This window comes from Lithobates pipiens, unplaced genomic scaffold, assembly GCF_037356315.1.
Source record: "Lithobates pipiens isolate NorthernLeopardFrog02 unplaced genomic scaffold, aLitPip1_a1.2 Scaffold_16, whole genome shotgun sequence".
Lineage (NCBI taxonomy): Eukaryota > Metazoa > Chordata > Amphibia > Anura > Ranidae > Lithobates > Lithobates pipiens.
The window spans coordinates 639,357,045-639,371,260 of record NW_027507748.1 but is presented as its reverse complement, the minus strand read 5'-3'; the positions used below and the strand labels follow the sequence as shown (position 1 = coordinate 639,371,260).

Genomic DNA, 14,216 nt, shown 5'->3' with positions numbered 1-14,216 from the left:
AGTGGTATTTAATCACTAGTGGGTTTTTTTATTTTTTGTGATATAAATAAAAATAAAGTAAATTTTGTGAAAAAAAAATGCCTTTTTCTTGTTTGTCATAACATTTTGCGAATTAGTAATTTTTCTTCATAAATTTTGGCCAAAATTTATACTGCTACATGTCTTTGGTAAAAAATAACCCACATGAGTGAATATTATTTGGTCTTTGTGAAAGTTAGAGAGTCTACAAATTATGGTGCCAATCACTGAAAATTGATCACATCTGATCAGGCCTTCAGTACATCAGGTGTATCTCATTTCTTGAGACACTAACAAGTCAGGAAAGTACAAATACCCCCAAATGCCCCTTTTTAGAAAGTAGACATTCCAAGGTATTAAGTAGCATGGTGAGTTTTTTTAATTTGTAATTTTTTCCCACAATTCTTTGCAAAATGAAGATTTTTTTATTATTATTTTTTTTTTTTGTTACAAAAAATTGTCATATCAGGTTATTTCTCACACACAGCATATGCATACAACAAATTATAAAAATATATAGATATAGTAAGGGCGCTCTACTCTGATCATAAATCTCCAATGAGAAAATAAATACTTCTTCTAAAACTCAAAAGAACATTTAAAGTGCTTCATCTAATAATCTGTGCAATGTGCATATCAGTAAAGTTCATATGAGAGAGAAAAAAAAAAAAAAAAAAAAATGGCATATAGTAAACCAAAACGTTACATAATATACAAAAAAGGTACTAATGAATGCTAAATATTAAATTGTACCCCGTGATGAAAAAAGTAAAAAAAAAAAAAAAAAAAAAAAAAAAAAAAAAAGGGAAAAATTAAAAAAACTGGACACCACCGTTGTATTCAAAATGACAAGTGCATAATATTAAATTACACAAACAAGTGATGCAAATGCTTTAAATTTTTCAGATTTCTCATCTCAGGGATATGTTTTTTTCCAACAACATATCCCCGAGACGAGAAATAGCTGTTTTGGGACCGACATACAGCAGAAATTCTTGGACCAGTGTATAGCAAACACACATTTTTCAGCACTGCTAGTTATGGACACTGGTTTTAAAGCATTTGCATCACTTATTTGTGTAATTTAATATTATGCACTTGTCATTTTGAACACAACGGTGGTGTCCATTTTTTTCATTTTTCCATTTTTCATCACGGGGTACAATATTTAATATTCAGTATTCATCAGTGCCCTTTTGTATATTATGTAACGTTTTGGTTTACTATATACAGTCTTTTTTTTCTCTCATATGCACTTTACTGATATGCACTTTATATACATAATTTTTGGCACAGATTATTAGATGAAGCACTTTAAATGTTCTTTTGATTTTTAGAAGAAGTAGTATTTATTAATTTTCTCATTGGGGATTTATGATCAGAGTAGAGTGCCCTTACTATCTATATATTTTTATTTTTGCATTTTGTTCCAACTTATGGTTGCGAACCTTGGATAGTGGCAGCCCTCTTTTTTTTTTATGGTATTTTTCGGTTGCTTATCCATAGCGCAAACCCATTATTTCTCGTCATACAACAAATTTTACCCCAAAATACATTCTGCTACTCTTCCAGAGTATGGGGAAACCACATGTGAGACTTTTACACAGCATGGTCACATACAGAACACCAACATTGGTACTTTCAGCCGTTCTATGAGCAAAAATTATCCAATTTCACAGCCACCTATTACACTTTTGAAGGCCCTGGAGTACCAGGACAATGGAATTGCCCATAAAATGACCCCATTTTGGAACGCTAACACCTCAACGTATAATCTGTGAGGCATAATGAGTCTTTTGAACAATTCATTTTTTTTTCCAGAAGTTTGTGGGGAAAAAAAAAAAACTTTTTTTTTTTTATTTTTACACAAAGTTGTCAATTTATAAGATATTTGTAACACATAGCATGTATATAGCAAAAATTACACCCCAAAACACATTCTGCTACTTCTCCCGAGTATGGGGATACCACACGTTTAGGACTTTTACACATACACATACAGTATGTATGGCCTGGCCACATACAGAGGCCGAAGATTGAAGTAGTACCTTCAGGCGTTCTAGGAGCATAAACACCACATCTCATTTCATTCCTACCCATCACAATTTGAAGGTCCTTGAGCACCAGGACAGTGAAATTACCCACAAAATGACCCCATTTTGGAAAGAAAAACACCCCAACATATATTCTATGAGACATGGGCTGCAAATAGGTACTCGGATGGGCTGCGAGTGACAGGTAATATAATGGGTGGCGACAGGTCCTCTTTATTGGGGGGGGGGGGGCCGCAATCAGTGTGCTTGATGTGTACTGTAGGCGGTAACAGGATGTTATCGCAATCTCCTCACACACTTCTCGTTACCACGGTTTGTTTACATTTAGTGATCAGCTGTGAAAGGATCACAGCTGATCACATGGTTAAACAGCCAGCCAATGGCTGTTTACCAGCGTCAGTGACGAGCAGTGTTTCTGGGAACACACCGCCACCAATGTGCCTGCGCCATGCACAGTGGAGGTGGAACCATCTGTGATCGGTCGTGACTTCATCACAGCCAATCACGTGGTAAACAGCCATGCCCAATGGTTGTTCACCACCCCCCCTCCCCGGTGGCGAGCGGTGTCTCCGTGACACGCCACCACCGAAGGAAGAGGGATGCGCGCGCACGATCACGCGCATTCCCTGTTTAAATGGAAGGCCGTCATATATGCCACAATAGCTGCTCCACCTGCCCGTCATTTGACGGCCGGCGGTCAGCAACTAGTTAAACATTTTTTTCCAAGGATAAGTTCACCTTTTGTTTATACCCATGTTCAGGTTGTAACATGCTACAAATGTACCAGCCCCCACCTCCCCGATCTTCTCCCCCAGCTTGCAGCCACAATCTAAAAGAAAACGCTCCCATGTGGGGCTCCGTCTGTCCAGCCGTGTCAGTCATTCACAGTGTTCTGTGAATGAATGGACTACAACTACCAACAGCCTTTGCTGCTGTTGGCTTTTAGTTCTCAATAAACTACCATAGCGTTGATCAGCGCTGTAGCAGCTCATTGATTCTTTCCATCCGCATAAAACCGTCTGCCCGTACAATGTAAAAATGCACCGATTACTGTATAAATGACACTGGCAGGGAATGGGTTAATACTAGGGGGCGATCAATGGGTTAAGTGTATCCTAGGGAGGGGGTGAACTGGACTGACTGGTAGTACAGAGAGATCGCTGTTCCCAATCACTAGGAACAGTCGATCACACTGTACTCCCCTGACAGAACAGGGATTTACACAGGCATATCCCCGTTCAGGAGCGATCGCGGGTGGCCTGGCGGACATCGCGGCCACTGTATTTATTACACCAAGCACCGTACCGGTATGCAGACTCATGCAATAGAGCCACCCTGAAGCAGTATAACTGTGGTGGCTATTCAGCAAGTGGTTAAAGTTCTAAATAATACAGCAAGAGTAATGGCAACATACCAAAATCTATAATTAAAAGCAAAAGTAGTTGAAAGTGAAAGATAAAATGTACTAGGGTAAAACTAAGTATAATCACTGAACTATACATTTCTTGTTTTAGAGTAATCAGGGGATAAAAAGGAAGGGGTGATTTTGCATACTGTCACAGCACTATAACAATAAGGCCACTTTTCCTTCTCTCAACTTGGTAGGTTTCTGGTGGTAAAAGGCTTAAAGAATACAAAAACAAAAAAAACTTTAAAAACAGCTTTGGGATTTAAAAGGTCTACTTTCATCCTCAATCCTCCCATGCCTACTATCTTATGTAAAAGCATCCTCAGCCTTCAACCTGATGAGCACTGAGTAACTTTCTCCTTATATCCCCAATGAGCTCTCCTCTTTTCTCCCCGTTGTTGTGACTTTCTGCTGTAAATGTTTCTTGCACCCTAGATTCATTCACTTGTTACATCATGGGCCTAAGGCTAATCCTATAGACCAAGGGTCTTCAAACTTTCTAAACAAAGAGTACTGTCCTTCAAACTTTAAGGTGACCGGACTGTGGCCAGAGGGAGTAGAAACTATCCTAGCATCAGTAGGAGGAAACAATGCATCATTGGCATTAGGGGGAAGAAAAGTGCTCAAACGTTTGGGTCAGTGGGAGGAATAGTGGCCCATCATTGGTGTCAATAGGAGAAATAGTGCCCCTTTGTCATCAGTAACAAGAATTATGCCCCATTGTGGGAGTCAGTTGGCAGAATAGTGTCTTGCATCAGTGGGAGGAAATGTGCCCAAAGGGCTGGATAAAAGGCAAGCAAAGGGCTGTCGTTTGGAGATCACTGCTATAGACCAAGGTTTAGCCTGGAAACCCCCATTCTCACCTCACTGGCCTATACACACAAATCACTTCACCCATGTCACTGATAGGTTTGAGGTGGCCATCTGTTTCTGACTTCTGTGCCTTTTCTGAATTAAAAGGCGTGTTTTTTCTCTCTGTCAATGTCCGTGGACTCTGCTTTCTGCTCTATGTATTCCGCATAAACATTCAATACATTGTTTTTTCTGCGCTGATTATAGGTGGGGAGAATAGAATTCCTTCCTGACTCACAAAGTAGTGGCATAAATTCCCTAGGACAAAATATTAGAATGACAGCGCAGTGTAAAGCAATAGGGGCCTAACTGACCCAGGATGTTGAACCTACCTCCTCTGCTACCTCTTAAAGCACTTCCACTAAATTTTTATTTTTTTATGAATCTCAGACTAGATTCAGTGGTACAGGCAGTCCCCGGATTACAAACGCATTAAGGACTGTAGGTTTGTTCGTAAGTGGCATTTTTTTCGTAAGTCAGAACACGAAGACCCCTTTTACACTGGGGCGTTTTTCAAGCGCTTTAGCGTTAAAAAAGCGTCTGAAGCGCTTGAAAGAAGCCTCATCTGCAATCCCAATGTGAAAGCCCAAGTGCTTTAAGAGCCTTTTCACAATGTCAGCACCCACAAAACGCTGCTGCCAAAAAGCGTTTTTCAGGCGCTTCCCATTGATTTCAATGGGAAGGGGCGCTTTAGGAGCGGTATATTCACCGCTCTAAAAGCGCTGCAAAGAAGCTGCTTTGCAGGTCTATTTTTTTTTTCTTTACGCCCTGCCAGCACAGCACCTCAGTGTGAAAGCACTCAGGCTTTTACATTGGGATTGCAGTTGCGGCTTCTTTCAAGCACTTTACAGGCACTTTTTTTTTTAACGCTAAAGCGCCTGAAAACGCCCCAGTGTGAAAGGGGTCCAAATGTGGCGTCCACCTGTGCAGGGACGTGGGATGTTCTGGGCGCTTCTGGCCATGTAGTACATGAAGTACTGCTGTGTGGAATGGGGCAAAATAGCTGCTCGGAGGTATCCAGGACCAGCGTGGAGCACAAGCAGCCGGAATTGAGGCCGTTCATAAGTACGAGTATGAAGATCTATCATTTTGCCTAATCTTCCTCTGGTCAATATGTACCAAGACAGTTGGGGTCCTCCACTCCACACTACAACAGACCCAACCAGCTGGAATACAATACTGTTACAAATTCATAGGATTAGCAAAACATTACCCTATGTTTATACAGAAATTGTGGTTTTCAAGCTGCAGGATATGAAATCAACCAAGCACTAGGGGCAAAAGAGCTCCAAATTTTTATCAAGGCAACCTTCTGCTTTTAGAAAAGTTATTTTGGATAAACTACAATGAGAAACCGTAACCGATATTAGAATGTTTCTTTACCGTTGGTCTGGGTGAATATGATGTGGATGGACGTTCTGATCCGGACCATTCCGCCTCTACAAGAATATACAACAGGTTTATTTATGGTACAAACGTATATAATGCCACATCCTAACAGATGTTTACTAACAAGAACCTGTTTGTCATGATCAATGCAACTTAGTAAAAGCAGCATGCATAGAAATTAAAGTGGAGTTCCGCCGGAAAAAAAATAAATAAAAAGTCAGCAGCTACAAAGAGTGCAGCTGCTGACTTAAAGCGGTCCTCCACCCTGAAGTGGAAGTTCCGCTCATCTGATCCCTCCCCCCCTCCGGTGCCACAATCGGCACCTTTCAGGGGGGAGGGGGTGCAGTTACCTGGATAATCCAGGTATCTGCACCCACTTCCGGGACAGACCGCCGCAGATGCCAGGACACAACGCGGACCAGAGACGCGCAGCGCGACTCGCGCATGCGCAGTAGGGAACCGGGCAGTGAAGCCGCAATGCTTCACTTCCCGATTCCCTGACAGAGGATGGTGGCGGGGGCAGCAGAGAGACGAGTGATTGCTCGTCATCTGCCACCGACATCGCTGGACCCTGGGACAGGTAAGTGTCAATTTATTAAAAGTCAGCAGCTGCAATATTTGTAGCTGCTGGCTTTTAATATTTTTTTAAAGGTGCAGAACCACTTTAATAAAAATCGGACATTCACCTGTCCCACGGCCCAGCCATATGGGCGAATGAAGAGCCGCTCCTCTCCCCCTCCATGACACTGGCATCACTACTGTGGGCACCCGGCTGCTACTTCACAGCTGGGCGCACACTGCGCGAGCCGTGCTGCGATTGGCTGGGCTATCTTCTGGGACGTGTCCAGAAGATTGCGGGGGGAACTTCCTTCCAGTGCCGCAAAGACCTGAGAGGAAGTAGGAGCTGGACAATTCTAAAAAGAGGGTATCCGTGGCATGTCAGGAGGTCACCGTTTAGACCTTCCATATTCTATCCAAAACAAGAACATTGTTGGCTATACATACTGTTATAAATTTGTTGGCAAAATCACACTTATTTTTAACAAATATCTATTTTACGCAAAAGTACAACAAAGCTTCTGTGATATTTAAGTGTGTGCGTTTTGGTGGTGGGAAGCGTTAGCATATTCCACAAAATGCAGAATTTCCCAATCATAATCAACTGAAAGCAAACATACCTTCTGGAGTATCGCTGTGCTTTTCTGCATGTTTAAAACAATAGGCACTATAAAGAAAATAAAAAATAAAAGTAAAAAATGATCATTTATGTAAAATGCCACCTTAGAACAGGACAAACCTAGAGAAGGAAGAACATATTCTGCAGAAAATTGAATTTTTATATCTAAAATTTTAAGTTATGCCCAAATTGTGCCTCTTATAAAGTTACTTAGGTTATAAAAAACAACAAACACACAACACCCTTGACCTTCTCATCACACAGGAATCATTATGTACCCTTTATAAGATAGCAGCCTCAGTGACCAATAGGGATATTCATCAGGAAAAGGTAGCAAGAAAAATCAAGATTTGCATACACCGAGTAACCTCAAGGGCCCCATAAAGATAATCTGGGGGTCCCTAGTCAATATGCATTAAAAAAAAAAAAAAAAAAAAAAATTGAGAATTGTGTCACTAGTTATGGACTCTACCAGATGCGGAAAGGGTCCCCTAATCCAGAGGTTCCCAACCCCCAGGCCATGGACTGATGCTGGTCTGTGGCCTGTTGGGGTCTAGGCGGTGAGCAAGGCTCAATTCTTACTGGTGGCCATTTACATGGCCACCAGTGAAAACAGAGCCATCACTGATGTTTGGTGGCTTGGTTCTTAGTGCAGAGGTGGCGGGGGAGGTCTGATGCTGCATCCACCCAAGTATGAATCTCTTAATGTCTAAACCGCTGGTAACAAAAGTGAGTACATCCCAAGTGAAAATGTCCAAAATTGGGCCCAAAGTGTCAATATTGTGTGGCCACCATTATTAGTCCTCTTCCACTCCTCCATGACAGAGCTGGTGGATGTTAGAGCCCTTGCGCTCCTCCATCTTCCGTTTGATGCTCAATAGGGTTTAGGTCTGGAGACATGTTTGGCCAGTCCATTATTAGCAAGGCAGTGGTAGTCTTCAAGGTGTGTTTGGGGTCAGTAAGTTTGAATATTGCCCTGCGGCCCAGTCAAACCACAGGACATGGCTCTAGTAATCCATGTCCTTAGTCTGCTTGTCTTCAGCAAACTGTTTGCGGGCTTGGTGCATCTTTAGAACGCAGACCAATTTGATACAGCGTGCGGCGTATGGTCTTAGCACTGACAGGCTGACCCCCCCCCCTTTAATCTCTGCAGCAATGCTTGCAGCACTCATACGTCCATTTCCCAAAGACAACCTCTGGATATGACGCTGAGCACATGCACTCAACTTCTTTGGTCGACCATGGCAAGCCCTGTTGTGAGTGGAACCTGTCCTGGTAAAACACTGTATGATCTTGGTCCACCATGTTGCAGCTCAGTCTCAGGGTCTTGGCAATCTTATAGCCTAGGTTATCTTTATGTAGAGCAACAATTATTTTTTTCAGATCCTCAGAGTTCTTTGCCATGAGGTACCATGTTGAACTTCCAGTGACCAGTAGAAGGGAGTGAGAGCGTTAACGCCAAATTTAACACACCTGCTCCCCATTCTCACCCGAGACCTTGTAACACTAACAAGTCACATGACACCAGGGAGGGAAAATGGCTAATTGGGCCCAATTTGGACATTTTCACTTAGGGGTGTATTCACTTTTGTGACCAGCGGTTTAGACATGAATGCCTGCAAGTTATTTTGAGGTGACAGCAAATTCACACTGTTATACAAGCTGTACACTCACTACTTTACATTGTAGCAAAGTGTCATTTCTTCAGTGTGGTCACATGAAAAGATAGAATAAAATATTTACAAAAATGTTAAGGGTGTACTTTTGCGAGATACTGTAAAATTTACAGTGTAAATTGTCTAAGCAAAATGGTGCCCGTTTTAAAGTCTGTGTTGTGTGTACAATAAAGTGGATTCATTTAATGCTTTGGCTGTATACATATAGATTAGGGGATCCTTTCTGCATCTGGTTGAGTCCTTAACTAGTGACACAATTCATGTTTTTTTTTTTGTTTTTTTTACATTTTAGTTGCCTTTATCTCTTGATCTACCAATTATTTTTTCACTACAGCTTTCACAGAAGATAACCTCTGCCAAATAATGGTTTAAAATAATAATGATCAGGAAAAATTGGTTGAATATGTGATTAGTTTACTGTAAATAATAAATCCAGTAAAAATCTGTGCGGGGGGGGGGGGGGGGGGGGAAGGAATAGGTGATAAAAATTAAAAACAGCCACTGGCACGGGTTAACAGATACCAATATAAATACATATTTAGAAAGTGCAGAGCTCATAATCAAGTGAAAAATACATCAAATAAGTGATTACAAATGGCGATAAAAAAATAGTCATTAAAACAACCCAAACTAATATAGAGTTAATAAAAACGGCTGAAAAAGTCCATAAATGTGCAGAAGAGGCATATATGAACCCATAGTGTAATGAGAGTTTATTTAGAAACAAAAACACATTGCACTCACATTTCTGAAGATAAAAACACATTTCTGTAATGTAAAAGTTGCAGCTTGACAAAAAGCTCACAGTCCTTCTGACCGGCGGCCACTGTATGTGGAGATGTCACATTTTTATCTTCAGAGTGCAGTGTGTTTTGTTTCTAAATAAAGTCATTGTTACAAATTACTACTGAATATTATCTTAGGTCATATATGCCCCCTTACATCGAGCGTGGAGTCGAAGAGCCGAGGGAGTCAGTGTGCTGTATTACAGTGTGGATTCATTTGTGGTTCACCCCCTAAAGCATTTCTGGCTTTTCATTCATTTGAAAGCCAATAACTTTTAGCAAGCGACCATTTTTTACCTTCACTTCCACTGGATGTCTGGGGAGCTTCTGTCCGCCTGTCCTGTCCTTGCAGATATTCGCGGGAGGCATCACCTTCTTCTGCACATCTGTGGACATTTTCATCCATTTTTATTAAACACACTCACTTATGTATGGGTTGTTTTAAAAGGACTATTTTTTAATCACCATTTGTAATCACTTATTTCGTGTATTGTTTGTATTTTTCACTTGATTACGATAAACACTGCACTTTAAATATTAAAGCGGGAGTCCGCCGGGATTTACACCGTTTTTTTTTTTTTTAAAGCCAGCAGCTACAAATACTGCAGCTGCTGACTTTTAAAATAAGGACACTTACCCGCCAAGCGCGCCCGCGATGTCGGCACCCGAAGCCGATCTCTCGGGTCCTGCCGCCGCCATCTTAGGTATGGGAATCAGGAAGTGGAGCCTTTTCGGCTTCATTTCCCGGTTCCCTACTGCGCATGCGCGAGTCGCGCTGCGCAATAAGGATGGTCCCGCTGCCTCTGGGATCTGTGTGTTTCCCAGCAGGCAGCGGGGGACTTTCGGAAAGGGGCGTAGATCTACGCCCCTTTCCGCAGATAGCTATGCCGGAAGTGGGTGCAGATACCTGTACTGTACAGGTACCTTCACCCCCCTCCCCCCTGATTCGGGGGGAGGATTCCTATGAGCGGAAGGTTTACTTTAGGGTGGACCTCCGCTTTAAGTTTACTGTAACCCCTATACAGTACTTCTATAAACCGCTCCATCTAGCTGAGCTTTCCAAACAGTATAGAACACACCAACACAATATAAATGTAACTTACACATGTTGGTCATCTCCAACGTCGTTTAAAATGCCTTCGTCTTCTTCCACACACAATAAATGGTACATTTTACGGCAAGTTTCTATGACACAACCAATAGTAGCTCCCTTTTTTTTACAGTATGAACATTTCTGCAAAATAAGGTTAAAAAAAAAAAAAAAAATGAAAATAGGGAAGGAGGAAGATGATTGCTAAGAAACAAAATATACCATAAAAACTGCAACATCATAAAAAGGGTTTATAACGAACAAAAGATTAAAGCAGCGATTCTCAAACTGTGTGCCGTGTGAGATTTGCAGACGTGTCATAGGAGTTTTCAAAAAATAAATAAAGTAAAATTGCTAGTGTTTTATAACCTTGAACATATAGAAAAGTTAAAATGGTAAATCAAGGTCGTAAAAGTTCAAAAAATATTTAACAAATAAAAACGCAATCTCGGTCAATCAGTCATTCATTGGTTCCTTTTGTAATGCGAGACTTGTGTGAGATCTTGGGAGAACGCGATCGCTCAAATTATAACAAGAGACCATTCCATTTGTCGACTTTGGAGCCTCGCTTCAATCTGATTTGCTCTCAAAAACAGGCACATCCTTCACATTATATGTAAAAAATATGTTTTTCCATTACAAAAATTGTTAAAATCTTTGGAGGTGCGCAGTGAAAAATGATTAGATCTTTTTGGCGCGTCGCAAGACAAAAAAAGTTTGAGAAACACTGGATTAGAGCAACACCACCACAGCACTAACAAGTGCAACATGGTGAAAAGATAGGTCTATACTAAAAGCTAGACTGCAGCAAGGAACATCCATCTACCCTTAGTCCAGGCATGCAGGAAAGAGAGAGTGCTTAGATGAGAACCCCCCAGCACCCCACCCCCCCCACGAAGACTCCTGGGATGTATGATCTCATTTGCCTAGGCATGAAAACCAGGAAGTAAATGAAGTAGTGATACAAAAAAAAAAAAAGGATTTTTGTACTCACCGTAAAATCCTTTTCTCTGTAATTCACCGACCGACATGGCTCCTCTTAGCAATTGGGTTGTTACGCCACCTTTAGGAGAATACTAGGCATTACATGTTATGTAAAACACAGAACTTTCCAGTTCTACCCAGGGGGCGGCTCCTTAGGTAACAACCCTCCAGCCTACCATGCAGTCATCAGACAAGCGGGGCGGGTGCTGTGTCGGTCTGAATTACAGAGAAAAGGATTTTACGGTGAGTACAAAAAAAACTATTTTCTTTTATATTCACCGACCAACACAGCTCCTCTCTTAGGCATTGGGACGTCCCCAAGCAGTGCCAAACAAGGGGTGGGAAAACAGCATAAAAACGTCATCCACCATGGCAATTGGGAACTAGTGTAACTTTACCCACAACAAACAAGTGCGTGGAAAAAAAACAAACAAAAAAAAAAACCCACACACCACAAAACCAGGGTACCCTCAACAGGAGTGACTACCCACAACTGCACTAAAAACTGCAGCATTTAAAGAGGAAGTAAGCCCTGATGAGTTTACTTACTTTCATTCCCTGCAAAGGCAAAGCATAATGGACTACTATGCATCGCATAGTAGTCCATTATGTGTCACTTACCTGACACAGGAGCCAGCAATGTCACCGGTGTCCCCTGTAGTCCGGCGCATCCATCTTCTCGGTGGGGTCTCGCAGTTCCGCAGCATCCGCGTCGTTGACGATGCCAGGCTCAGTGCGCCGCTGTCTACGGCGCATGCGCCGTAGACAGCAGTGCCCGTCTTTCGGCAAATATCTCCTAAACCGTGTAGGTTTAGGAGATATTTCTTGGACCTACAGGTAAAGCCTTAATCTAGGCTTACCTGTAGGTCAAAGTGTGTTGTAAGGGTTTACAACCACTTTAACCACTTCCCGACCGGCGCACGACGATGTACATAAACAGAATGGCACGGGCAGGCATATTGGCGTACAGGTACGTCCAATATTCAATGCCGCCCTGCCATCGGGAGCGCGCCGCCGGCTGCGCGCTGGTCGGGACCCCCGTGAGTCCGGTCGCGGGACATCCCCGCGATCGTCTCACGGAGCAGCCGAATGGAGGAAATGACGTGTAAACAGCATTTCTCCATTCTGCCTAGCAACTAGTGACGCTGATCTCTGCTCCATGTGATTGGAGCAGAGATCAGTGTTCACTAAATGAAAGCCCAACCCCCCCACAGTTAGTAACACACCCCTAGGAACACTTAACCCCTACACTGCCACCCCCTGGTTGACCCCTTCACTGCCAGTGTCATTTACACAGGAATCACTGCATTTATATAGCAGTGATTACTGTATAAAGGACAATGGTCCCAAAAATGTCCGATGGGTCCCCCACAATGTTGCAGTCACAATAAATGAAAAAAAAAAAAAAAATATCGCTGATCGCCGCCATTACTAGTTAAAAAAAAAAAAAAAAAAAAAATTTATAAAAATGCTATAAAACTATCCCTATTTTGTAAACGCTATAACTTTTGTGCAAACCAATCAATAATTGCTTATTGCGATTTTTTTTACCAAAAATATGTAGAAGAATACGTATCGGCCTAAACTGAGGGGGAAAAAAATGTTTTTTTTTTATATATTTTTGGGGGATATTTATTAAAACAAAAAGTAAAAAATAATGCATTTTCAAAAATTGTCGCTCTATTTTTGTTTATAGCGCAAAAAATAAAAACCGCAGGGGTGATCAAATACCACCAAAAGAAAGCTCTATTTGTGGGAAAAAAAAAAAAAAAAAAAAAAGGACGTCAATTTTGTTTGGGAGCCACGTCGCACGACCGCGCAATTGTCAGTCAAAGCGACGCAGGGCCGAATCGCAAAAAGTGGTCTGGTCTTTGACCAGCAAAATGGTCCGGTCTGCAAGTGGTTAATGAAACAGTGCATTAACTTAAGGTACTGCGTTTTTACCCAAAAACCAGGAAAAAGGAAAATATTGCATACACAATTGCAACTATACGGCCGCCTGCAAAACTTTGAGGCCAAAGCAGGCATCAGCCGATGCACTGACATCTACCTTGTAGAACTTGGTAAACGTGTGGACAGGCAACCAGGCCGCTGCTATACACACTTGAGCGAGAGACGCTTGGTGTCAGAAGGTCCAAGACGTTCCGATTGCCCTTGTGGAGTGGGCCGTGACCGAAAAGGGGGGCATCTGCCCCTTCAAGACGTAGGCTTGTACTACAATCTGTCTGAGCCACCTGGAAATGGTGGCCAAAAAGACCGCCATGCATTTCTTTGGACCAGCCACCGAAAAACAAACAGCAAGTCTGACTTCCGGAAGGGAGACGTGGCAGACAAATACACCCTCAGAGCCCGAACCACGTCCAGGGTATGGAGGGCCACCTCCTTAGGACACAGAGATGGTAACACAACGTCCTCATTGATGTGAAACGCAGAGACCACCTTCGGCAGAAAATACGGTTGCAGACCAACACCACCTTATCCTTGTGGATAACCAGATAGGGCGACTTACAGGACAAGGCCGCCAGTTCCTAAACCCTCCTGGCCGACGTGATGGCCACTAGAAAGACCACTTTCTGGGAAAGAGTCAACAGGGGATTCTCCCTGATATTTTCAAATGGCAGTTTTTGAAGCGCCGATAACACCAGGTTCAGATCCCACAGGGGTAACGGTGGACGCACCGGAGGGGATTACATGTCACACCGCTTGAACAAAGGTACTCACCAATGAGTGAGACGTCAGGGGTCTCTGAAAAGACAGCCAAGGCTGATATTTGTCCTTTAATG

General features: G+C 42.4%; 1 protein-coding gene across 2 annotated transcripts in view; it reads right to left on the bottom strand.

Moving 5' to 3' along the window:
- The window catches only part of LOC143984011 (uncharacterized), a 75,052-nt gene that overhangs the window by 37,409 nt on the left and 23,427 nt on the right, over window positions 1-14,216 (bottom strand). For both annotated transcript variants that reach the window (XM_077484268.1, XM_077484269.1), the window contains exons 6-8: window positions 10,463-10,593; window positions 6,900-6,946; window positions 5,716-5,771 (exon numbers count right to left, since the gene is read on the bottom strand). In XM_077484268.1, the coding sequence (XP_077340394.1) occupies window positions 5,716-5,771; window positions 6,900-6,946; window positions 10,463-10,593 (234 nt within the window). The remainder of the gene's footprint in view (window positions 1-5,715; window positions 5,772-6,899; window positions 6,947-10,462; window positions 10,594-14,216) is intronic.